Source organism: Alligator mississippiensis, chromosome 4 (assembly GCF_030867095.1).
Source record: "Alligator mississippiensis isolate rAllMis1 chromosome 4, rAllMis1, whole genome shotgun sequence".
In the NCBI taxonomy this organism is placed as follows: domain Eukaryota; kingdom Metazoa; phylum Chordata; order Crocodylia; family Alligatoridae; genus Alligator; species Alligator mississippiensis.
Window position 1 is genome coordinate 48939567 of NC_081827.1, and position 24759 is coordinate 48964325.

At 41.7% G+C, this 24759-nt stretch overlaps 1 protein-coding gene across 9 annotated transcripts in view; it reads right to left on the minus strand.

Moving 5' to 3' along the window:
* Positions 1 to 24759, minus strand: part of ST7 (suppression of tumorigenicity 7) — a 216341-nt gene that overhangs the window by 22179 nt on the left and 169403 nt on the right. For all 9 annotated transcript variants that reach the window (XM_059725946.1, XM_019492154.2, XM_019492151.2 and 6 more), the window contains 2 exons: positions 15550 to 15622; positions 13886 to 13988 (listed from right to left, as the gene is read on the minus strand). In XM_059725946.1, coding sequence (XP_059581929.1) covers positions 13886 to 13988; positions 15550 to 15622 — 176 coding nt within the window. The remainder of the gene's footprint in view (positions 1 to 13885; positions 13989 to 15549; positions 15623 to 24759) is intronic.

Sequence of the window (24759 nt, forward strand, 5' to 3'; positions counted from 1 at the left end):
CCTCCCTGAGCCCAGCTCCCACCAAGTAGAGCCCAGCATAGCCCCGACTCCAGCTCGCCCGCCCCATTCCACGCAGATCCAGGGGCACAACCCCCCCATGCCCTCTCTGGGTGCAAGCAGTGGAGGCTGGGTTCTCCAATACATATGTAAGAGAGGCAGATGTATAGGGCAGGACAGAGCAGGGTAGAACAGGTACCAAGAGGAAGATTTCTGATCATCAAATGCAGATCAATGGAAAACTGTATGAGCAGAGGGTATTACCCTGAGATAAAATCCAGGGAAAAGAGAGGGATGGATTAATAAACAAAAAGAACACCCACAGAAAAAGGAGCTGCCAAAGATGACCTTGGATGAGCAGTATAAGCAAGACAGGAAACACAAGAAGATATGACTGTAAAAGTCTAAGAATGGTAAGACATTAAAGAGCAACACTAAACACTAATGACAGCAGCAAAGGACACAGTAAAGGCCCTCAGGTATAGGCAGGAAGAGATGGTTGGAACACCTGGTGACTATATCTTCAGAAATAGGGACAGGGCAGAAATTAGATTTGAGGGCATGCAAGAATGAGTCAGTGTGTGTAAACAGATCATTTACACTTTGATTTTCTGCTTACCTAGTTCCCTACCACCATTAGAGCACCAGCAGCACATAGAGGGTTGGTAGGAGTGTGGGGGGGAATCACGAAAAAATTCTGCAAACATTTTTCCCTATTTTTGACCAAATGAAACAAAAAATGAATATTTTGACCACTTATATTTCTTGTACTAATAATATGGGACACTAGTAAAGAAATATGGAGAGATTACTCTGATGCAAGGACTACTGATGTCTCTCTGATTTAACTAGCGTGGTTTCTGAACACAGTAGAATGTTGATTATCCAAAATAATGAGTGTTTCTATCTTACTGGATAGTGAAGAGTCCCAGGGCTGTTCAAACGGCTGTGGCAGCACAGTGTACGTGGGGCTCCCTAACAGCTTGCTATTGGGTAGGCCATCAGGGAACCCGACACTCTCAGTCAGAGTAAGAGGGAAGGTCAGGGTTAATTGATGTTCTGAATAATCAGAGTCCTACTGTACATAATTTTTCAATGTTAGGGTTGTAACAGAATCATAGATTGGGACCTATTTAATTTCCAGTTTCACAGATTTCACAGAAACCGTAAAATCCAGGATTGTCCACAAAATCACCACAAATACTAAATAAAAATAAAATGCTGTCTCCCCAGTGGAAGCCAGAGGTCCTTGGTGCTGGGAGGGGAAAGTGCCGGCTGGCAGGGCGGCACAAAGACAGCAGATAAGATGGTAGCTGCATCCTTGTCCCTCTGCTAGGGTCTCTCCGCCAATCAGCACCAAGGGGTGGGGCCACACCAAGGGCAACTAGCAGTCAATATGGAAGCCATCCCCTCACTCCTCCTCCCACTTGGGGCCTCTCTGCCAATCAGTGCCGAGGGGCAGGACTGCTGCAAAATGACTGTGGAATTAGAACTTTATTCTACAATCAACCCGTAAAAAATGGTAAATCCCCTTGAGATTTAGGTAGACCTTTAATCATAAATAAGTAGGGCTAGAAGGGACCTTTAGAGGTCATTTAGTGCCTGAGCCAAAATCAACCCTATCCAGACCACCCTATACAAATCCACAATCTAAATTTTTCATAGAACTACTCTAACACAACACAACACAACACAACACAAATATAACACCCTAAACCTGCCACAGGTAAAGCAGGGGAACCATGGCAGTCAATGTCCTGCCTCTTAAAAGGTTGTTAATGTGTGTGGAAGAAGGCAAAACCTACCAGTCCGTACCAATCTGACCAGGGATACAATTCCTTCCTGACCCAAAATATGGAGTTCAGTCTGACCCCGAGGTGGGGCAGGGAGGGCAAGACTCTCTAGCCAGAAACCTGAAGCTTTAAGTCCCAGTAGAAGCACTGACACACCCAAGACAAAACCCCAGCCTTGGCTGCAGGTTGTTTGTAGGCTGTGGAGAGGTAAGAAATATGACTTCAGTCAGCAATGGGGTCACTGAAGAAAGAATGAGTGGTCAGAGGGGAAAGGTGTGGGTACTACAGGGAAGTCAATATTGATCTTGACAATATTATGTTTGAGGAAGTTTGAAAAAGGCTAGAAAACAGAAAAAAGACAGAAGAGACACTCAAAGGTGAAGAACAGGCAAATGTGGAGAAGAGGGGGCAATTCAAAGCTAAAGAAGTAATACTGTTTTTGATGTAGCCAAGAGAACTGAAGAAAGTGAAAGATGAGTTTGCAGTGGATGAAGTCTGTCGCATACACAGATATTCTCTAGGCTAGGTTCAAGACTCGAGTGCAGTGCCAGGGCTGGGACCAACAACCAACGGGAGTAACAGCTATCTCCATGAAGCAGTTGGATGATAACTCAACATGTATTACTTAATCCATTCTGGAAATACTTCTTCCCCAAAAAGTCATAACTTTGTTATGATATGATTGCACTTATTACATGTTTTTGGTGCTTGAATGTGTGGATGCTTGCATTTTAAGTGAAGTTAACACATCCTAAGTGTAATGTGCAATAGGGTTCTTATTAAAGCCTCAAAATATGCCTCGTTTAGGGCCCCTGCACATGGCTGATTTTACTTTTTTGTGCACAGAAGCACCAGTCAGTGTGATTTCCATGTGAAGTATGAAAGCCTCTAGGAATCAGAGATTTGGGATTGCCAGGGATCTTAGTTCCCTGTCAGTCTACCACACAGGCTGCAGCAGAGCCAGGCAGAAAAGCGGACTGGGACGAAGGCAGACAGGCTACCAAAGAAAACCTGCCTAATTGGAGGGCCTGATCAGCAACCTTCTTGATGTCTGGTTGATTTTTGTTGAGTCTTGTGAGAAGGTTAGATTCTGATGAACTGGCAAATTCTAGTGGGAAAAATTAACCCCACCTGGTTATATGGGATTAAGAAGCTGTACCCTTTCATATATTCCCTACTACAGAACAACTCTCTATTATATTATTTATTTTTAATTTGTTTAATTCAGTAGTTTTGCAAGGCCTTAATTATATAAGAAGGACCAGAGCCTGTCAACAGCCAGACACTGCTGGATCCAAGAGCAGCTCCAGATGCAGATGAAGAGTCAATTAAGACGCTACATAAGAAAAATAGCAGAGACACAAATTCACTAGAGGGAAACAGAAGTTGCACACAAGCAATATGCTAGACCAGGGGCGGCCAACCTGTGGCTCTTCAGAAGTTAATATGTGTCTCCTTGAACACAAGCACACAATGTGACATAAGAGCTACAGAAGCTGGTCACTGTGTGCTTGTGCAAAGATTCAAGGAGACACATATTAGCTTCTGAAGAGCCACATGGGACTCCACAGCCACAGGTTGGCCACCCCTGTGTTAGACAGTATCAGCATCCACTCTTTTTTATATTATTTCAAAGGCTAAAAGTAATCACTGCAGCTGGATTCAGTGAGGCAGAGGCGGGTTTCAGAATAAGGGCCTTGTTACATGTCATTCTGTGAGATGCTCAAATGTTGATCCTTGTTAATGCTAGCTCGAATTTGGAGTAGTCATACTTTAAAACTAAAAACTTTCTCTAACTGTGTCCCACCTGTACTGCTATGACTTGCTACTAGAGGGCTGGTAAGCAGAGGCTAGACCAGGAGCTACAGCTGTGAATGACCACTACAGGGCTGGTGAGTGAGGGCAGGCTTCTATCCCTGACTGACAGGTTGGAGGGGGGGTGGGAACATGAATTGGGAAGGCAGAGAGTTAATGGGATGGGGGTAAGTAATGAAATGGGATGTGGAAAGGAAATAGGGGTGAGGGAAGGGTGGTGAAATGAAGGAAGTCAGCCATGGAATGATAAAATACATAATAGTAAAATAAAAATAAAGAATTTAAAAAGAAATAAAAAAGAAAGTATATTAAAGATGGTTTCATGTTTTAAGAATCTGGGATTGGGGTGTGGGAGGTGCTGGCCATACTTCCTGGGGTAGCTGGGAGGTGGGAACAGTGAGGGAAGGCAATTTTGGGGGAGCTACTGCCTCTACCCCCAGAAGGAAGCCCCAGAACATGGGGACCCAGTCAGGCTCCCTACCTACCTTGTTCTCTCCTACCACTCCTAGATCCCATTCCTGAACTCATCTGTGCCCTGTGACCTGGCTAGCCGGCACATGCTCTGCAGGCTGTTGGCACAGGCTTACACACCCCTGGGGGTGGGAAGTTCACGCACCAGGGGACAGGAGGGGGAGTTGGCTTGGTGCCAGACCTCCCCCAAGGCAGTAGAGTTCAGAGGGTGGAAAGTGTGTCCACACAGAACAGAAGTGTGGGGGAGGGGACATCACATCCTGGGGTCCTGGAGGACTGCAACTTGGGCAGCTCATCTGTGAGGAGTGGCCACACGTTAATGGAACATGAGCTGGATAACATATATGAGAAATAAGCCTACCCTGCGTTGGCATAACTTTAAATGGCCTAAAGTGTGCTTAAAACTAGGTGTTACTGTGTGGACAATCCAGAAGTTAAGAGTTCCAGGAACTCCCTAAAATTAATGTGTAACAAGTCCCTAACTTTTTTTTATTTTAACAAGAAACAAGAAATGCCTTAGGCCTGTGGAGGCCAAACTTTTTGGCAGGCATGCCGCAAATTAGCCCCACACCCTGTACAAGTAATTTTTCAATCCCTTTCCCCTGCCCATTCTGCTGCTCTGCTTTCTTTTTCCTGCCCTGTTTCCTAGATAAACAGTTTCTCTGCTTTCTGTTTCCTGCCCTGTGCTCATTGCTTGATTTAATGCTCTGCTTTTTGCTCCTTGCCTAATCTGCTACTGTGCTGCCTGTCTCCTCCCCAGTCTGCCACCTGCCACATAGAGGCTGACTGTGCCATGGGTTGGCCACCTCTGGCTTACACTACTGAGCCTTTCTTTTCAGACTGGAATGACACATAGCTTTCCCATGCCAGGAAGAACTGTGTTTGCTGAAGAACCTTCTGAAGCATAAATCCTTTGAACCTCCTCTCTTTTGTGGGGTACAGAATAATAAACAAGGGGGCTAGAATGGATCTCCTTAGATCATCTAGTCCAATCCCCTGCGAAAGGCAGGATCATCCCTATCCAACCTATCCCATACAAATCCCTGTCTAACTACTGGTATAACTACTACACAGTCAACCCTGTCACAGAACTACAAGGCAACACATCCTAACCTGCCACATATAAAGCAGTGGTACAGACCCCCCAGTCCAAACCCATCTGATCATGGGGTAAAACTCCTTCCTGACCCCAAATTTGGCAATTGGTTTGATCCTGAGCAGAGAGGCATTCTGAATTGAACACTCTAGAGGGGTGGGCTAGACTCTAAATACAGGGGCAGGCAATTATTTTGGGTGGAGGGCTGCTTACTGAGTTTTGGCAAGCCATTGAGGGCTGCATGACAGGCAGCCCAGGGCAGATTAATATGAATTTTCTAAATTTTTTAGGGGCCCCACAAGCCAGACAGAATGGCCTGGCGGGCCGCATCCAGCCCCCCGGCCACATTTTGTCTGCCCCTAATCTAAAATGACCTGGATAAATTGAAGAAATGGTCTGTAATCAATTGGATTAAATTCAACAAGAAGAAGTATGTGTACCAGTACAGACTGTACTTCAGAGAAAGAGCTGGGGATTACAGTGGACCGTAAACTGAGTATGAGCCAAAAGTGTGCTCTTGTTACCAAAAAAGTCAACAGCATAATGGGTTGTATTAACATAACTGTCACTTGCAAATCAAAGGAAATAATCCTTCTTTTCTTTTCTGTTCTTGTGAGGCCTCACCTGGAGTAATGTATCTAGTTTTGCGCCCTGAACTTCAGGAAAGATGTGGGCAGATTAAGAAGAGAAAGCAGAGGGCTACAAAATTAATTAGAAGCCTATGACACATGACTTCCAAGGGCAAGCTGAAATAACTAGGACTATTTAGTTTGGTGAAGAGAAGACTGAAGGGGGATTTGATAAGTTTTCAAATACCTAAAAGTGTTTATAAAGAGGATGGAGATAGATTATTCCCTGTGACTGTAGGGGACAGGACTAAGAGCAATGATCTCAAATTTCAAAAGAAGAAATTTAGATTGGATATTAGAAAGAACTTGCTGACTATGAGGGTAGCTAAGCATTCAAATAGACTAGACTCTCCAGTCTTGGAAATTTCAAGAACAGGATACACAGACACTTGGATGAGATGGTTTAGTTAGGGATGACCCTGTTTTGAACAGGTGATCAGATTAGATGACCTCCTGAGATCCCTCCCAGAGGTCCCTTCCAGGTCCCCTTCCTACTTTTCTATGATTACGAGCTAGTAGGGCTGTGTGAAGCTTTGGTCTCTGATTCGATTCAGCAGAGATTCGGCCTAATTCGGTGGCCGAATCTCTGAATCTGAATTGAATCAGAGGACCCTTTAATCTCTCCAAATTGAATCAGAACCCTCCAAATTGATTTGGAGAGATTCGGAAAGATTTGGCGATTCAGACATAGCCACAGCTTTAAATGCTTTTTCAATATACCTCTAGGTAGCAGGGGCTCACGAATGCTGTGATGCTGGGGTCCATGAAGTGTCCCACAGAAGTGCAGGGGGCTCCCCAGTGTGCTCAGTAGCAGACCCGGAAGTGGACCAGAAGCACTTCCGGTCCAATTCTGGGTCCACCGGGGACTGCGCGGGGGGTGCCCCCTGCGCCTCCCCTGGCTTGGCAACTGGTGCCTCTGGGGTCTGGGAGGGCACCCGGGGTCCCCCTGCAGCTGATTGCCAAGCGGGGGGGGTGCAGGGCGCTCCCCCCCCGGCGTGCTCTCCAGCAGACCCAGAAGTGGATTGGAAGTACTTCCGGTTCACTTCCAGATTTGCTGCCGGAAGTACTTCCAAGTGGGGGGTGGAGGGGGTGGCGGATGGAGACACTGAGATGCTCCATCTGCCCCAGCATCGCAGCATTCACGAGCTGCGCCTGGTACCTCGAGGTATGTAGAAAAAACATTTAAAGCTGTGTGTATGGCCAAATCACTGATTCTCTGAATCAGCATCGAATGTTCAGATTCAGATTTGGCTAAATTGAATCAGGGACAGTGATCTGAATCAACAAATTGAATCACTGTCCCCGATTTGGGTCAAATCTGAATCCGAATTGAATAGGGCCTTTTTTGCACACCCCTATCAGCTAGCTCTAAATCAGCTAGCTCAGATACCAATTACTGTAACTGTCAAGGTAGGTTTTGCAACCTTCACTGAGCATTAAGCTGCTGCACCTATGCTGTTAGCTTAAAGCCAAATCAGGGATGTACCGTATATATGAAATACTGCCATATCTTTGACTGCAATGTTGACATATCCAGTGAAAGAAAACATGAACCTGAGGGTTCCCTGGATTAGTCTAAGCAGAAAGCAAATTTATCACTCACATGTCACAACAAAGAAAAGATGGCCCCAGTGGCAAGGAGGGCTGATCTACATGGTAGTCCTGTAACAGTGCACAATGCTTCAGCCACAAAAAGCCTCTGAAAAATGTCTAGGCACTGCTAGCTCTTTACTAGAAACTAGGATGATATGTAGTCACTAACCTTCAATGAAATGCATTGCACACCATGGTAGTCACCAAGGTCAGAACCTTTGTGTCTTTTTCATCAATGAGGCTTTAAAAAAATATAACTCCTTTCAAAATAATAAAAAAATTCTGGTTTTGCTGAGTCACCTAAACTGGACTGGAAATCAGACAAGGTCCTGACTGCCAAAACTGGCACCTGACAAAAAGTTCTGGGCCAGCCAAAGCTTACTAGAACCAAGGAAAATCAGTTATCTTTTGTTCAATTCTACTTGCAAGGGACAATGAACAGGTTTACTTACTGGGAATGAATCTCAAAGTTAAGAGTCACTATGGGCATCTTTACATGTGCTTCGGGGGGGGGAGGGGAGGTGCTTTAATTAGAGCAGCTCTTGGGAGCCATTTTAATTAAAGCACCTGCAGCATCTCATGTATTCAACACCCTGTGCTTCAGCTTTAGTTAAAATGCCCCTGCCACCATTTTGCATTGAGGTAACTTTTGAAGTGAGCGAATGCTGAAAACATGAGACATCAAGGCTGCTGGAGTGTGCTAATTAGCACACATGAGTACTGATTAATCGAATCTGATCCAATGCGCTGTAATTACAGCACAATGAAGCAGGCATTTAGCACATCTATAAACACTCTATATCTGCCTCTTATTAGTTATCTTTCACAGTATAGAAACTATTTAAAAGAACTTCTGAATAGGGTAGCTGAAATTGGTGCTTATTGGGCTGTGGCAGCAGAGAAGTTAAGGACTTCCACATTAAGGCTCTAGAGGCATGAGTTCAGGCTTTGCTAAGATTCATGACCCAGGTGTAAATGGGTACCTGGTCATTTGGGCCTGAGAGTAAAAAGAAGTGATGTTAACCACATCATGCCTTCGCAGGTTGATGGCCACTGAAATTGGTATGGCTAAATCAGTGAACTTAGAATCAGGAGAACCTTTGACTTGATAGTGCTTATGAAAGTGATGCATATGCACTGGTGACATCAATTGTTTTATGTTAAGGGTTCTGAGTCTCTCAATTATGTTCAAAAGCAAAAGGAAGGTTTAAGAAGCACAAGAGGCATAGCTGGCTGGCCTCCAAAAGATCATTATAGAGCTCCCATAATGTAGGGAATTTAGAAGGCCAGCCTTGACTGTACTTGAATCCTGTAGCCCACTCTACACATTACAGTTATTGTGCAATTAACCAAGACCAGCTACATGTACAAAATACCTATCACACAATAAAAAGCTGCAACCAGATATAAAGTCAAACCTGGAAAATGTGTACAAACTTTATAGCTAGTTGTTATCCAGATTTAATTTCCATATGTAGCAAGGAATACATTAAGTGATAGCAATCTGTTGGTCCTCCAGTATCCCAGGGTGCAATGCTCCATCTCCATTGTAAACTTATCTGAAAAGAACAAAGAGGAAACCCCTGCCCTGGCATAGTTCTGATCCCTACGTTCATTCTCCCTATACAGCAGCATCCAGGAGGAGAAATACAGCCCACCACTCCTCCCCCTATGTGAGCACAGAGCAGATGAGCAGGGACACCCTTGCCATGCTGGAGTATCTGTGTGGACAATCCAGGAGTCAAGAGTTCCAGGAGCTCCCTAAAATTAATGTGTAACAAGTCCCTAACTTTTTTTTATTTTCACAAGAAACAAGAACTGCCTTAGGCCTGTGGAGGCCAACCTTTTTGCCTCCAGAGGCAACAGCAACTATGGGGTGTACCTTTTACTATCCCCCACCCCGTGCTTGCTGATGCCTGGCAGACCAGGCTGAGCTGTGGCCGGGTGCAGTATCACTGAGTTCTTGAACTTGTGCTGGGAAGGAAGTCCCTCTGCCCCCTTTGCTGCTGCTTGGGAGACCTGGGCTCTGCTCGAGCTGGGCAGTGTGTCCCTGGCTCCAAGCAGGGATGGTGGGACCTAGGGGAGGATTTCCCTTCCTCCCTCAGCTTGCTTCCCAGGGAAATCCTGGAAGTTCTGGGGGATGACTCCTTAGTAGAGGCATCTAATTTTTTCAGTCTTCTGTTAACTAGTGAGAGGGCCCCCAGCTGGTCAGCAGCAGTGCAAGCTGTTTGTTATTCCTTTTCCTCTCCTGACAGCCTGCCCTACGCATGTGTAGCTGTCCACGTGGCATGATGTCTTCATTGCACAAGAAAAGCAATGCTGCAATTGGAATAGTGTTTAGAGCCACCCTATTTCTCAGGAGAAAGGAAAAAAACACAAGCCATTTGGAGTGCTGTGGGAATTCAAGGACTGTCAGAAATCAACCTCGGACAGACACCGTCTAAACATCCACTTTCCTCCATGCCTAGCTCAACAACACTTCTCACCATGTTTTCACTCTGTTCCTTTATTTTTGTTTGCTGGAGAGTCTTTTTCTCAATCACATTAGAGAAGTTCTATATGTGAAGTAGAAAGAAATTCTAGGTAAGTGCCTTTAACTCTGAAATGCAGAAAAAATTCTACGATAGCTCCCGTATCTGAGGATTGTAGGATACGATTATCTGAGCTGGAAAAGGACTAGAAATGGTGAAACTTCTTTTCTGAGGAGGAACAGAAATAAAAATGAGACCTTTTAAGCTTTTACTCCTCAATACTGTTGTTTCTGCCTATTCCTTGCTACTGGGAACTTTGCAAACACTGGCCACATTTACATGTGATGCTATGTCACCATAGCAACACACTACAGCAACCTAGCGTCTGCAGGCAAAACCTGTGATGCCTCAGCTACGTCACCATAGTGACGTGCTCCCCTGTTATAGTGCATCGCTATGGTGACATAGTGCCTTAAAATAACCATGCATGGTGCAGTACCAGATGTTACTGCACTGTCTTTTAGTATTTCCAAAAGGAAGTACTAAATGATGGCACAGTAACAATGGTGCCATAGCAGCACATGTAGACGTGCACTGTTTAAACAATTGTTCAGCTTTTGGGTCATCCATACATTTTGTTTTTGTCATTCCAAACAAGGAGATATTCATTACAGCTCAAGACTGAAATCCTCAAGAAGCTGAGTGTCCACCTGCAACACACTAGTTTGTAGCATTCCTTGCTTGCTTATGCATCTTGCTCAGAAACTCTGTTATCTGAATTCCATTATGAAGAAATGTAATTCTCTCTAATTTAGAATCAAGTCAGAAATTAAGATGTAACATCCATAGTTTTTATGGAAATGTATTAAAGCTAACAACAGCCAATGCAGTATGATTTGTGTATGGATAGTGATGCTGCATGTTAGGTTATATTATGCTACACTGTAGTCTTAATATCAGAATTTGAGTAAATAATGCTTCTGTTATTTCCTGTCATTAAATTAGAACCCTAATAATCAATGCCTGTAATTAAAATGTCTTACTTAAAGGACAAATTTTGAAACATTGTAGGGATTCAATAGGGGGATAAAACTGGTCTGAAGAGCTCTGGAACATAAATGTTGAATTTCTTTAAGTCAAAGTTGCAAAACATTTCAGAATTTTTATGCAAAGATAGGGGGAAAGTCTTGCAGGAAAGAGCTGCATACCTAACTGGATGAATAACCATCTCACAAAGCAAGTTAGGGGCAAGTAGGGAGCCTAAAGTGGGCAGAAAATGGAACAGATAATGCAAAGAAAGCCACATCTTGGAAATGAGAAAGCCTAAGGACAAAATGAGAATTGCGGTGATTATTTAGTATGGCTGTAATAGCAGGAGCCTGGACACACTGACTCGTGATCTTTTCCAAGCCAGCCAGTCACCACATTTTGACTTCCCCTTCACTCCCAAAGCTGAGCTGCACCTTTCTTTCCTGTTTCCAATTATTTCTGTTTCTTCACCACCCTTAAGGGTTTGGCAAGCATCACCAAATGGGGCCCCAATCCCCCAGTCAAAATGGGCCCCAGTTCACCCAGAAGCCCTCTGTGATCTCCTCTCTCAGCCAGTCACATATGATTGATTAGTGTGGCCCTGCTGTCCATGAGTTGAAGCCAGACCAGGCTGCCCTATGCCTCATCTGCATATACATTTTTGGAGGATCCCAGAACTCATGACAAGAACGCTTGGTTCCAGGCATGAGTGAGGGTCTAATTAGCACATGGATCCTTTGTGGGGGGGTATCTGCCATGCACACACATGCCGAACTGTGCTGAGCTATGGGGGCATCCCCATAGCTCAGCTATTGTGTCATGGCTTGAAATGCTGTTGCCTCTGCTAGGGCCCAGCCCAATGAACTATGTGGTAAATCTTGAAACTTTTGGCTTTGAACTAATATCCTACATAGTTTGTATTCTTCTTGGCCTCTTGTGGGCTCAGATCAAACGGTCTGTGCTTGCCTAGCAAGGGAAACACTGTGACCATGAAGGTGGCCTTCCTAGTCACTCCCAGGGAAGACCACTCTCCTGGCATGGGGATAGTACCTGCCAAGGTAATGTATAGTAAACCTCCCACTTAGCTGCTGGAGTGGGAAGGTCTTGGCTTTAAGCCTACTTTATGGAAATGGGAGACTCCTCCCTGGCTTGTCCCTGAAGCCTTATGGCTGAGGGCAAGCAAAACTCGGGGGCATCCGAACCCCAAGCCTCCGGGCTTGCGCCTGCAAGTAGGATGCCTGCCAAAGGTTTTGGAAACACCTGAGACCCCAGATGGGGGTGGAGGATGTTTGCTGGTAGTAGGGCCACTTATGGTTCTGGACTGACTCTCGGATTTGGAATTTGTTTTGGCTAATTTGGCCTGGAATACAGAATTTTTTTTTTTTTTAAAGTTTGTATTCTCTCTAAGTAGGTGCTAAAGTGCTACTTAAAAATGTGTTTCTGGAGTACCTGTGCTAAAACTTGCAGCAGTTTCGAAAAAGGTAAAATGCATAATTTCTGGGTGAGCTAAGCCTATGGGTACTATATGCAAATTACTACAGCTATGTTTTTTTTCCAAGTTCATTTTTTCAAATTTGATCCTCATTTCCATGTGCTTAGGGAGAGCAGGGTCTGACAGTAAGAAGGGGGAAGGGACTTCAGGTGGAAAAACAGGTGGGGGGTCAGAGGTCAAAGGGGCTATCTGACCCCCAAGATGACAAATAAAAGACAAATCTCCAATAAGTAGATTCTACACCTGAAAAATTATCAAATGTATAAATTTTCCATATATAGAATATAATTATTGGGGCTGGGGTCATCTTATAGTCAAGTAAATATGGAATAGTGTCATCTCCTCAAATTACAGTTATTAACCTAATTAGCAAGAGACGGAATGACTAGCCAGAAGCATATGCTTTCTGGTTGTTAACATGAAGGTGTAATAGAACTCTGTGATTGGTCAGAGGGCCAAGCAACTTTACAGGGAAAAATGCCTAATCCTTGAGAAGTATTGGGAAGAACCTTCCTGTGGTGGATAATCTCACACAATACTTATCTCCTTATGGACAATGAGAAAAAATGCTTGTGAGGATTAGGTGCTCAAATATAACCAGCAGTCAGTGCACTGGTTGAGCTCTTGCTCCCAAATGAAGGTTATGGCAAAATCACAACCCATTTCCAGGTAGCAATACTGGGCCCATTGATCGAAGAGGGGAATACAGAGGGCCTTCAAAACAGGAGATGTGCTAGAACTCATTTCCTGTTCTAAAAGCATCACCCCTATATCCGCCACTGCTTAGAATGCATCCACACTGTGTAGTATGGGGCTATCAGGTAAGGAAAATAAAGATACATTAGCCATTAGCAGTCAGAAGCCAGCACTCTGACTGCTGTAAGGGATAATTAGAGAGGGAATTAGGGAATTATAAAATAAATTGTTTTCCACATTGAACTTTTTACTCTCTATGATTTTTCATTCATGAACCCTGAATACTATGGAATTTAATGACAGCGTATTTCATAAAGAGTTACTAAAACAATTTATATGAAGCATAACAGGAACTATGCACATAAATCCCTTTTATAGCATGCTGAAAATATTAACCATATGTGGAAGAATAAAATACAGACAATATATTATTTTAAGCTTGAAGTTCTTTTCTATTATTGTCATTGTGCATAATACTTAAGAATAACCTTTATCTCTCTCCATCAGTGTGGTATTGATGAACTTTGTTATTGCCTTGTATTTTATTGATAAATTGACAAGACATCAGCCAATATCTGTAATTTCAAGACCTATTATGTGGTAACAGATCTATTTCCTGAGGTGACTAATGAGAAAATCATGGAGACAGTAGAATTTAAGCATTAGCTTCTTCATTCTAACCCCCACCCTGCATCTGGTTCACTTCATAACAACCAGCACTTGCTAATCTACCATTCTAAACCCAAAAGTTATGTCTCCAGCAACATTAAAAAAATCTATGACAAGGATTTTTACATACTCACTTTTGGCACATGTGGATTAAATTCTACTGCCCTGTGAATAGCTTCTACTGCATTCATCTCTGCTGTACTCAGCCCTCGCCTGGAGGCAGCCTCTGGAGAGAATCTACAAAAGCAAAGAAACAAACACGTCAGGTCAAAAATGCTAGTAAGCAAAAGCCAAAAAAGAGTCTCAACCAAGGGCCCATGTAACCAGGCTGAGCCAATTTCCTATGCTCTCCAAATTTCCCTAGTAAATGGAAACTCTAAATGTCCTATTACATCAAGGCCAATGAAAATCCCAGCAGAAGTGGAAAGCATGTCTGCATCTACTCATGGCAGGAACTAAGTTCAAGCAGTCAGTTCTACCTATGTTACTAATCTAAATTTGCTCTAGGTTCCTTGCTAGGGGGCTTATCAAGACAGAAATTTTAGAAAAAGAAAGAAAATAATGGAAGGTAATTGTGAGTGTGTTTCTATTAAAAACATATTTGGGGAGATTTTAGGGAAGTTCTCAACCCGATGCCCCTGGGTCAGGTTGGGATTACAGCATAGTGCAGCAGCAGTAGCGGGTGGTCTACTGTCAGCTGTACTAGCGAGAGTGGCATGCCCAAACTGTGGGCAAATCATCTGCCCCAGTGAATGAAAAACCAGACCATGCAATCTCTTTCTCACCTCACACCCCACGGCTAACTCCAGAGCTGTACTTGGCAGGCAGACACCACAGGGAAAGCTGTGACAACCTTAGCCCTGCCCTCCCAAGCTGGAGTCGCTGTGTAGGGAGGAAAGATGTTGCAGTAGGTACTGGCGATCTACAGGATAAAAAGAATGAAAGAAAATTACTTAGATCTTGAAGTGCACATACACTTAAAAGCAAACTGTCAGGATGTCAGTAAAGAAAGCAGCTTTCCACTCTACTTGCTTTCCAACTTTAGGGCCATATTCCCCCCTCAGATGTGTGCATACAACTCCTGCTTGGGATTTGTGTGCATGCATCCAAGAGCAGAATTTGGGTCTTAGGGCTTGATCTTGCAAGGTGCTAAGCATTCCTGGAAACAGCTGAACAGCCTCAACTCCAGCTGACTTCAACAGGTATTGTGGGTGCTCAGCCCCAAGGCTCAGTACCTTGGAAGGCTGAGGCCTAAGAAAAAAACCATACCAGGAAAGAACAAATGCTTGTGTCATTATAAACACGGACACCGCCTCCTTCCATTTGCCTGTCAGGAACCCTTACATAGGGAGTGCTAAACCCACCTGCCTAAAATAAAGACAACGGACACTGTGGTCAACAGAGTCAATTCCTTTTAGTACTCTCATATTATTTTACCTTTCTCGTATCTGATTTATACAAGATAAATACAACCAGCCACACAGCACCTCCCAGCTGTATTTCCATTATATACTACTTGGGAAGCCACTGGTCACCCAGATAGTATACATAATAACTGAAATAAAAGAGTCCAACTGATGCTCTTTTTTCAGTCATTGATACAGAACATTATTTGATAATGGTAAAATTCTCTCGATGCAACTCATCTTCTGAGTTTCTTGCAGGATAAAAATTATTCTGCTTAGACAGCAGATTGTGAGGGTGTGGGCTCAACAGGTCAGCTAAGAGAAATCTTCAGTTAAAAATTATTTAGTTTCCAGTCAGGAATTTTGCTGGACAGAAGTTCTTATGCACTTACTTGTCAGAGACAGCTCTGGCTTTGAGCAGTGCAGCTGTGTAGCATATTGTTGCTGATTTGGGTAAGCTTATATCTGTTGAGAAGAAAGAAAAAGTAAACATTTGAATGTTCACACATTTGCAGAAAGATAAATGTTTGAATCATTCTTCTATATGGTATATTTTATAAACTGATGAGAGATGGGATTTTCAAAAGCATCAGAATGTCTTAGAAGCTCTTATCCAGTCTTCAAATGTTTGTTTCTATGTTGCCAAAGCAGATATATCAGATTTTAAATCCTGAATTAACACAGATTTTGCCCTATAGTCTGTAAATGATCTAATTAGAGAACAACTTTAGAGAATGATCTTTTTCTGATGCTACATGGATTTAATTAAAATTTTAGTTATTTTTACATAACCTACACAAGGTAATTTTTCAAGACTTTAATCACTATGTCTGTACTTAAAAAACCACCCTTTCGCCATCTAATGCATCTTATTCTTTTCTTTTCACCCAAAAGGCAGTTGACTACATTTGTGGCAGGTTTGCAAGTTGAAATCAGCTCTTTAAGTAATAAGGAATTTGACAGTCAAGCCAATGCTCATCTAATTTACTGCACTTAAAGATTAAGAGTGAAATAATATATTGTGTCTTGTGGAAATATTAAGCCAACATTCAACAATATGCTCTGGCTTTTACATGCTACTCTACTGACACAAGACAGCCATAAAGTGGCCTAATTAGTTAATTCAGTCAGGTTTATTGCTGTTTTCCATCATCAGGGCTGCACAAAGCAGCTGGAGGGTATAAATGAATATGCCCCAATAGCCTTTGTTGATGGATTTGCCCCCATTATCAAAGAAGAAACAAATCCTACACTATTACATAGCTCTCTTACACAGATGTTATAAACTGTCTTTTAAACCATTCACATCTAAAAGCTAAGGTAACAGCTGCGTCAGAAACAAAGGCTGTAGTCCTGCAAAATAGTACTGAATTACCAAGTATAATGAAAGTATACCAATACTTTATCAGTAAAGAAAGAGGAACTATTCATACAAGGAAGCAGTGTGTACTGCAACAGTGTTGCAATTACAGATTACTTTATTTCCACCACTTATAATAAATGCACTTTGTACAATGATGCACTAGACTAAATTCTAAGAGCTGGGAAAGCAAATATGGAGCACTAGTTTAAGAAGCTGTAACCATCACTCAGTCTGTACCTAATATACTGAAAAAAATCACTCACTGGGTTTTCCCTACTGCCTTTTTATATACTAATGTTTCATATGTGACCTCATATTTTTATAAACTAGGTTGACTATAAAGTTGAGAACTACAACATGCAAGGAAGTGTTGGATAGTAGATATGTAAACTACTATACCAGTGATTCTTAACCAGGATGCTGGGGCACCCCATGGTGCCTTGAGATCCTTTGAAGGGTTCCATGAGGTGTGTGGAAACAAGCTAGACATGAGAAGATAAGCAGATAAATGCAGGCATGAGCTGATCCCTGACTGGCTGTTCCCCTCCCCCTACTACCCAGCCCCTCTGCAAGGAGATAAGCAGCACTGTAACAAATAAGTTGTTTGTGGGTTTTTTTAATGGAGTGCTACTCAATTCACAGAAGTTATGGAGAGGTGCCTAGAGTCTACTGAGGGGTGCCTTGGGTCTAAGAAAGTTGAAAACCACTGTACTACAGTAATAGAATCTGGCCACAGACACGTTCTAAGAAAACTTTTCACTGTAGGAGATGAATGTATATATGGGCTACTCCAACAGCCTTTTTAACATTAAGAATTTAAAAAACTACATCACAAATGAAAAGTGAGCTTTTTCAGATCAAACTGGTTTTAATTTTTCAATGAAAATTCTACTTGTTAAATAAAAAAAAAGGAGTGAAAAGCAGCATGTCTTTCTTGTAAACAAAGGAAAAATGAAAAGTTGTAGTTAGGAGCTGTTCACAGGCTGGTGTAAGTTTGTGAAGTAGTAGGTGCAATATTACAATTTTTTTTCATCTAAAAGGGGTTCCTTTGAGATCTTACAGCCATCAATCCAGCATTATAACATGGGGAATTTCTACTAAAAATCCACCCTAAACTCAGGAGCATCTATCCAGCTGAACATAATCCTGTATTGTTGTCACAGAATCATAAAAAATTAGACTCCAAAGAGCTCTCAGGAGGTCATCTAGTCCAGTGGTTCTCAACCTCTTTGTACCAGGACCCATTTGTAAACATCAGTGGCCAGTCCCAACCCAGTAAACAGTTTAAGTAGAAAACAGCGCTCTGGCCCTGCTGGTGGCCCTCACTCCCAACCCTAACTCCGGGGGGGGGGGGGAGGAAGGGGGAATGGGGGGCCCCAATCTGCCCCTTGCAGGCTGGAACTCTGCCAGTATGCGAGGGAAAAGCCACAGTTTCCAATGATTTTCTCCTTTACAGGAGAATCCATTTTAAAAGTTGTTTGAGCCATTTTTAAAGTTTGTTTGTGACCCTTCCATATATTCTTGCAATGCGCTTTTGGGTCACGACCCACGAGTTGATCTAGTCTAACTTCCTGCTCAAAGCAGGATCATCCCCAACTATATCATCCCACCCAAGGCAGGTCTTAAAAACCTCCAAGGATGGAGATTCCACAACATCTCTGCATAACCTGTTCCAGTGCTTTACTGCCCTCCTAATGAGAAAGTTCTTCCTAATATCGAACCTAAACTTCCCTTGCTGCGATTTGAGATCATTGCTCCTTGTTGTCAGACTACTGCTTCTTGTTCTGCTGGTGAGAATCAGTTAGAGGTGTGCTGTTGAATTCAATAAGTATAGGATGAGGTCCTTAAAGCATCTGATATCAATAAACTAGGACAGGATAACTCTTAATCACTTGTTTGAAATCCAGGCAGAATTCTTCTTCCCATAAGGAAAGGGTTAAGTTAGGAGTTGGAAGAGATAGGGTTTTTTTTCCTTTCCCTGGCTTGTGCCAGCTACACCCTCCCAGAGTTCCTTGACTGATGCAACAAGAATTTATCTTCTTATTTCAATCTACTTAGCCATTTAAATGAGACTGAGAAACAGAAGGGAGGGAGAGCCTTTAGAGTGGGGCTTCAACACAAAAATATTTTTCATGAGAAAAGGTGACTTCTCACTTTCATCCACTAAAAGAGAAAGAGTAGGGATACAACAAGAAGCAAGAGGCCAGAACTTCAGCATACACATAAAGATGTCAGTAATAAATGCTTAACTTGTGATGCTAGAACCATTAAACCACTCAACACAAAATCCCAAAAAGATAATGGTTTCAGCAAGCTTTCATACTAGATTGTAGTCTGGTGGTATTCTGCTACAGAACCTAAGTTGTAATGTGCATCAATACAGTGGACTACTGTTAAAGGCACCATAAATACAGAAAAAGATCAAGATATGATACATATATGGATGACCTTGAGGACAGGAATAATAGAAATGGAATGAAATTAAGTGTTCAAAAGTAAGCATAGAGACTAATTACAAAAGTATCTGAGCTGGGAGTTAATTATTAGAAATGACTGAGGAGAAAGGCCTGCATGTATGACTTGATAACAGGATGAGTGTAGCTGCATCATACTGACAGCTTGTAAAAATGGGAAGTGCAATCCTAGCAGAGAGAAGAAACTATTGAAGGACAAGGACCTGATACAGCCTGATCTGGAATACTGGACATAATTCTGGTCATCCACATTCAAAAAAGATGAAAGATCTCAGTACTGCAGAGAAGAACCTGGGGGTTACAGTAAACCAGATGCTAAATATGAGACAACAGCATTGTCATTTGCTCTTCTTGGAAAAAAAAAGCCAATAGCATTCTGGGCTGTATGAACAGGAGTACTGTGTTCGGTATTGGGCCCCACACTCTACAAAGAACCAACAAGAGTCTGCGCAGAGCAATAAAAATTATTAGGGTCATTTAGTTTGGAGAACAGAAGACTGAGAGGAGGATTTGATAACAGTCTTCAAATACCTGAAGAGCAATTAAAGAGAGGATACAAGCTTTTCTTCGTTACATAGGGGGCAGGAGTCATAGCAATAGCCTCAAGCATCAATAGAGGACATTTAGACTGGAGATTAGGAGAAATGTTCTGACTATGAGGATGGTCAAACACTGGAACAGGCCACCTAGAGAAACTGTGGAAAATTTCAAGAGCAGGTTGGATAGACACTTAGCTAGGAAGGTGTAGTCAGGGATGATTCTGCCTTGAGCAGAGGACTGGACTAGATGATTTGGTAAGGTCCTGTCCAGATCTACTTTTGTATGATTCCTGTGATCCTATGTTCAGGAAAGATGAACTGGCACAGGTTCAGACAGATGCTATGAGAAAGATCAAGGGAATGGACAGCATATTTTCCAAGAGCAAGCTAAGAGCTTGGCATGTTTGTTTAACAAAATGAAGGCTGAACCGGGATATGATTTCTGTCTATGAATAATACATCTGAGAGGTAAACTATTAACTTAAAGACAATAACACCACAAAGACAAGCACATAAAGATTGATTAGAATTAAATCTAGGCTGTAAATTGGAAGAAAATTTCTAACCATTGGAACAGGCCTCCAATAGCAGCAATGGGGGGAGGAGAGGGGGGCAAAAAATGAAATAACTTTAGGAACAGATCTTCATCACTTTATAAAAGGATGATATGAGATGGTTGTCTGCAATAGCAGGGATAGGACATTGGAGGTCTCTACCAAACCTATGTTCCAAAAAGCAAATATCTGAATATTATGTCCAGGGGCTCTTTGACTGTTCTTCTATGAATATTACATCCCTCATTAGTCCCCTCCCCAAAGGGAAGTATAACATGCATACCCATGCTTGGGTTGCCTTGGAAGTGGCTGCTCTTTATAGGCACATGATCCCTTCACTTGCCTTTTTTTATTCCTACCTAGAGCAGTACACAGCATCTGGTATTATTAAGTCCTGATTCAGACTGAGGTCAAACTTTAGAATTCTTACCTTATTCAGCTTAGATTTTATTTCCTGAATTGGTTCTTCATATTTCAGACAGAACCATAGTAAAATTGTATTTGGTCACCACTCAAGTTTAGCATCTCGGCCTCTTGGCCCAGATCAAGTGTACTTGGGAATCAAATCTAAACTAATTCTAAGAGATAAGTTATTTATCAGGAATCAAAGTTAAGGTTTTCATAAATTAGTGATTCCAGCTTATATAGCCATCTGGCAAAGCACCTCTATATACATTGTTTCCCACCCTCTTATGATAGCTATTGGAGCTCCCACAGTGTGCTGAAATATGCAACTGCTGCCTGGTTGTCAAAACATTAGGGTATTTTTGCCTCACAACATCCAAAAAAGGCTCTCTTCTTTCATTACTGCTCATATCTCTTGGTGGGACATAAATGATCTGTGCTGAATTTATGACCATTTCCCTTGGACTAATCTGATGTAGTATATAGCACCCCACTTACATGAAGGGCGGGCCGAGAAAGTGATTTCTTAATCATGGTTTAATTCTCAAGATATTTTTGACTTTTGATATTTAACTCATGGCAATAAAGAGCCAATAGAGCATTGCATCCATCATTATATTTATTCACATTATGTTCACACATCCAGTATGCCAGGTACTATCTAAACACATGATCTATTGTTCCCACTAGATAGCAATCAAACTGAGATGTAAGATATGGAGAAGAACATACAGAATCATCTCTGTCCAAGCTGAATCCCTAAAACTGGACAATGCTCTGGTGAAAGATGGGTGTTTTAAGAGCAGTCACTTTGCAGGGATTTTGTTTATCAATCATTAATAAGAAGTTATTCTGCTTTTGACCAAAACATGTTGACAAAGAATTTATCTATGCATTTAACTCCAATTATGTTAGTAGTCTTACCAACATCAAGGGGACTTGCACATGTGAATAAGCATGTTGCTGACCTGGAGCCTAAGGTTGAGGAAACCTCTATCAGTCAAGACAGGTGTTAGCTCCTATCTATACAGCACTGGAAAGAAAAATCTAACCGGGGTGTTAGATTTATATATAGATACCTTAGTATAAAATTTAAACTACTTCAACAAACTGAAGCAATGAAGAGAAAAGGTGATGAAGGATGATTCAGGCTGGTGTTACAGTACAGCGATAAGCTGCACTTGTATATTTAGCCTTTTCTGGCCAATGTGAAGCAGACCTTTACCCCCAGGGTGTCTTTATCTCAAGCCCCAGGTTATTTTTCATTTTAAAGGTCTTTTGTTTGACAGTTCCTGCCCAGAGATCTCCAAACAGGGACCCGTCCAAACTGATTTATCCACTTCTCATGAAGGGGACTGGAGATATTCATTACAAAATGGATATCTCATGTGAGCATGAGGCAACTGATTGTGTCTTCAGTCTTAGCCTCCTTTTAGCCAGTAATAGAAAAACCATTAACCATAAAATACATATTATTTTATGTATAAATACTTACTATTATATAACCATAAATGTATACACATACACACACACACACATATATACCTACACATACAAACACACACAAATATGCCGAGTATGGCTCTTCACGGGAGTAAAAGTAGTAGTAGGACTGACTTAAAAAGAACTACAGAAAATATGAACAGTCTGAATTAGTAATGACAGTGGGGAGATGTAGTCATCAAGCAAAATGAAAAATTATTTCAGCTGATCCGTCAGGTTAAAAAACCAAGGGTAACAGGATAAAAAGGGAAAAATAGATTGAATTATCAAGAGAAAAATCTTGTCAGGGAGCTCTATTATAATGTTATAATCTCCTGTCACAAGCGATGAGTCGTCATCAATGCAATCATTTAAAATTAGATGGGACAAAAGCAGGAGAAAATATACAGCAGGGAATGATCTTCTGGATAAGGCGACCTCAGAAGTTATTTTCACTATTTACACTCAACATGCAGCAGTCCTGTTTTTTCTTCTCTTAACTGTGTTTAGTTCTGTGATAAAGTGAGTTCTCCAGCCACACAAGTGTGAGAAACCTACATTTAAACAAAATGGACAGTTCAGACAGACAAAATGAGAAGGGGTTCCTTGTCCTGATAAGCCATGGAACAAATTTCAACACAAGAGGAGGATGTTATAGTATAACTTTGAGAATGAATGTAGAGCCTGGTTACAACTGCAATAATTCTGCAGTAATTTATTGTCACATAAAATCCAGTGTTGCTTGGATTTGCCGTTTTTGTGAGTTTCATGAGTTGTTTATCCTAAAAGCCTTGTTTCAATTTCTGGAATTAATAAGAAGGTTTGATCACATACTCAACTCTTTAGATTTTATTCAGTCTTAGTCATGTCTAAAGGAAATGAATGACGACCCCTTAGATGTAGATAATGAGGAAATCTGTACAGCCATATTTTAGGTCTCTGTGCATTTTTCTGTGATTTAATCCTGAAAACTCCTTGTGCATAGAGGAGAAACAGAAGTAGGGCATAGGAATCATAAGCAACAAAAAAGGACCAGATGTTTAGAACAGACAGGCAAACTCACACAAAGACTTAATTGGCATAACAAGCAATATTCAAATGAAGGGAAGAAACCAATTTTTAAACGATGGAGCCCAAAAAGAGAATTAAATGGAGACAGTTTTGCTTCATTATCCTGATGCTGATGCTGCTACTCCTGGCCCTGAAGAATTAGCTGGTTTGTACCTCAGATAGAAGGCCCAGCAGGCCTGTGCTTGACACAGATAGGGTTAAGAAACCACTTTTCAGGCCTCTAATAATAAGGAAACAAAAAAGGATCCAACAGTAGAATGTATGAGGTAACAGTTACTTTCTCTGTATTTTAATTCATTGCACTTTCAGCTCAACAGAGTTTAGGAATACAAAAAAATCCCTTCTTGCATCAGGAGACAACAGCTGTACCTACATACACTGGGCTAATCTGGCAGAAAACCTTGAGCATTTGGGGAACTGGACAGAGCTAAAGAAATGAAACTGTGCAAAGAAATAGGAGGAAAACCAAATTTGGTTCCTTGTGGAGCAAAGCCAGTATAACCGGGGACTTCCTGTTACATGGTTTATCTACCCTCAAAGCTTCTGCTGGTAGAATACCTTCAAAATCAATATGCATGGCATTTTAGGAATGCTACTGCACTGGTCTAGCAACCATAAGGGCAGAAAGAAATAAAAGGAAAAAGAAGAGTGTGCCCCTATGCAGTTATAAGTATAGAGATTCACTAGCATAAAGGACCAACATCAACAAGACCTTGCTTTCAGTGACTTTAATGGGAGGTTCATCCAAGTAAGAAAAAAACAGGACTACAGGGTTAAGTCCAAACTAGAATGCAATTAATTCTCATTCTTTCTGCAGTCTTCTATGCAGATGACCAAGATTCTATTCTTTAAAGATGTTTTTGTACCAATGTAAATCAGGACTCCACTGAAGTAATCAGTTATACAAGAATAAAAGTGCTGTAGATTAGATAAAATAAGAACATAAAATATTTAGAAGTGTGTTTTTCCCTATAAATTCTACATACTGAATTCTCGTAGTAACTTGGATTTTATACTTATGCAAATACACTGACTTCAGTGGAATTACTCCTGATTTGCAGTGACGTAAGTCAGTGGGAAACAGGCAAAGAGTATTTATGAAGAAGCTCCTTTAAAAACCAAAGGCTCACATTCTCAGTGATTCTAATATGGAAAATATTGTTCCTTAAAAATAAAAAAAGGAAAAAGTCTGCAACACTGTGATGAACTAAAAGGGCATCCATCCTTTGCAAGTCTGACTTTCAGAGATCTCAGTTTCTACACACTGCCCACATTACCAGTCAATAACAAACTGAGAGCTACTGGCAGTCTACTGAGTTTAATAAATCACTTGCTTTTGGCACCATTTCAGCCAAACTGCTCCAATGGAAAACAATTAGTTTAAAAATAAAGCAAGAAGAGCATAGAGGCTTTTATTTACTATGAATCCTAACATCTTATTCCTTCTGAATAGTAGTTCCTTCAGCAGCCATAACCATTTCTGCTGTAAATAACAGAGAGGTGTGTCAAATTAGAGCCAAAAATCCTTTTAGAATTCGATAGTGTTTAGATCATCTGCACTCTGTTGACAAGTGCTGAACTATGAAACCATAATGATGCATCTCAGCAACAGTGCATGTCTTGCCACTAATGAGGCACTTTTTCCATGAATAATTACTATGGACATCATCTCGGTTGCCAGGTACATAACATAAAAAAAACTCCACACAGCCTT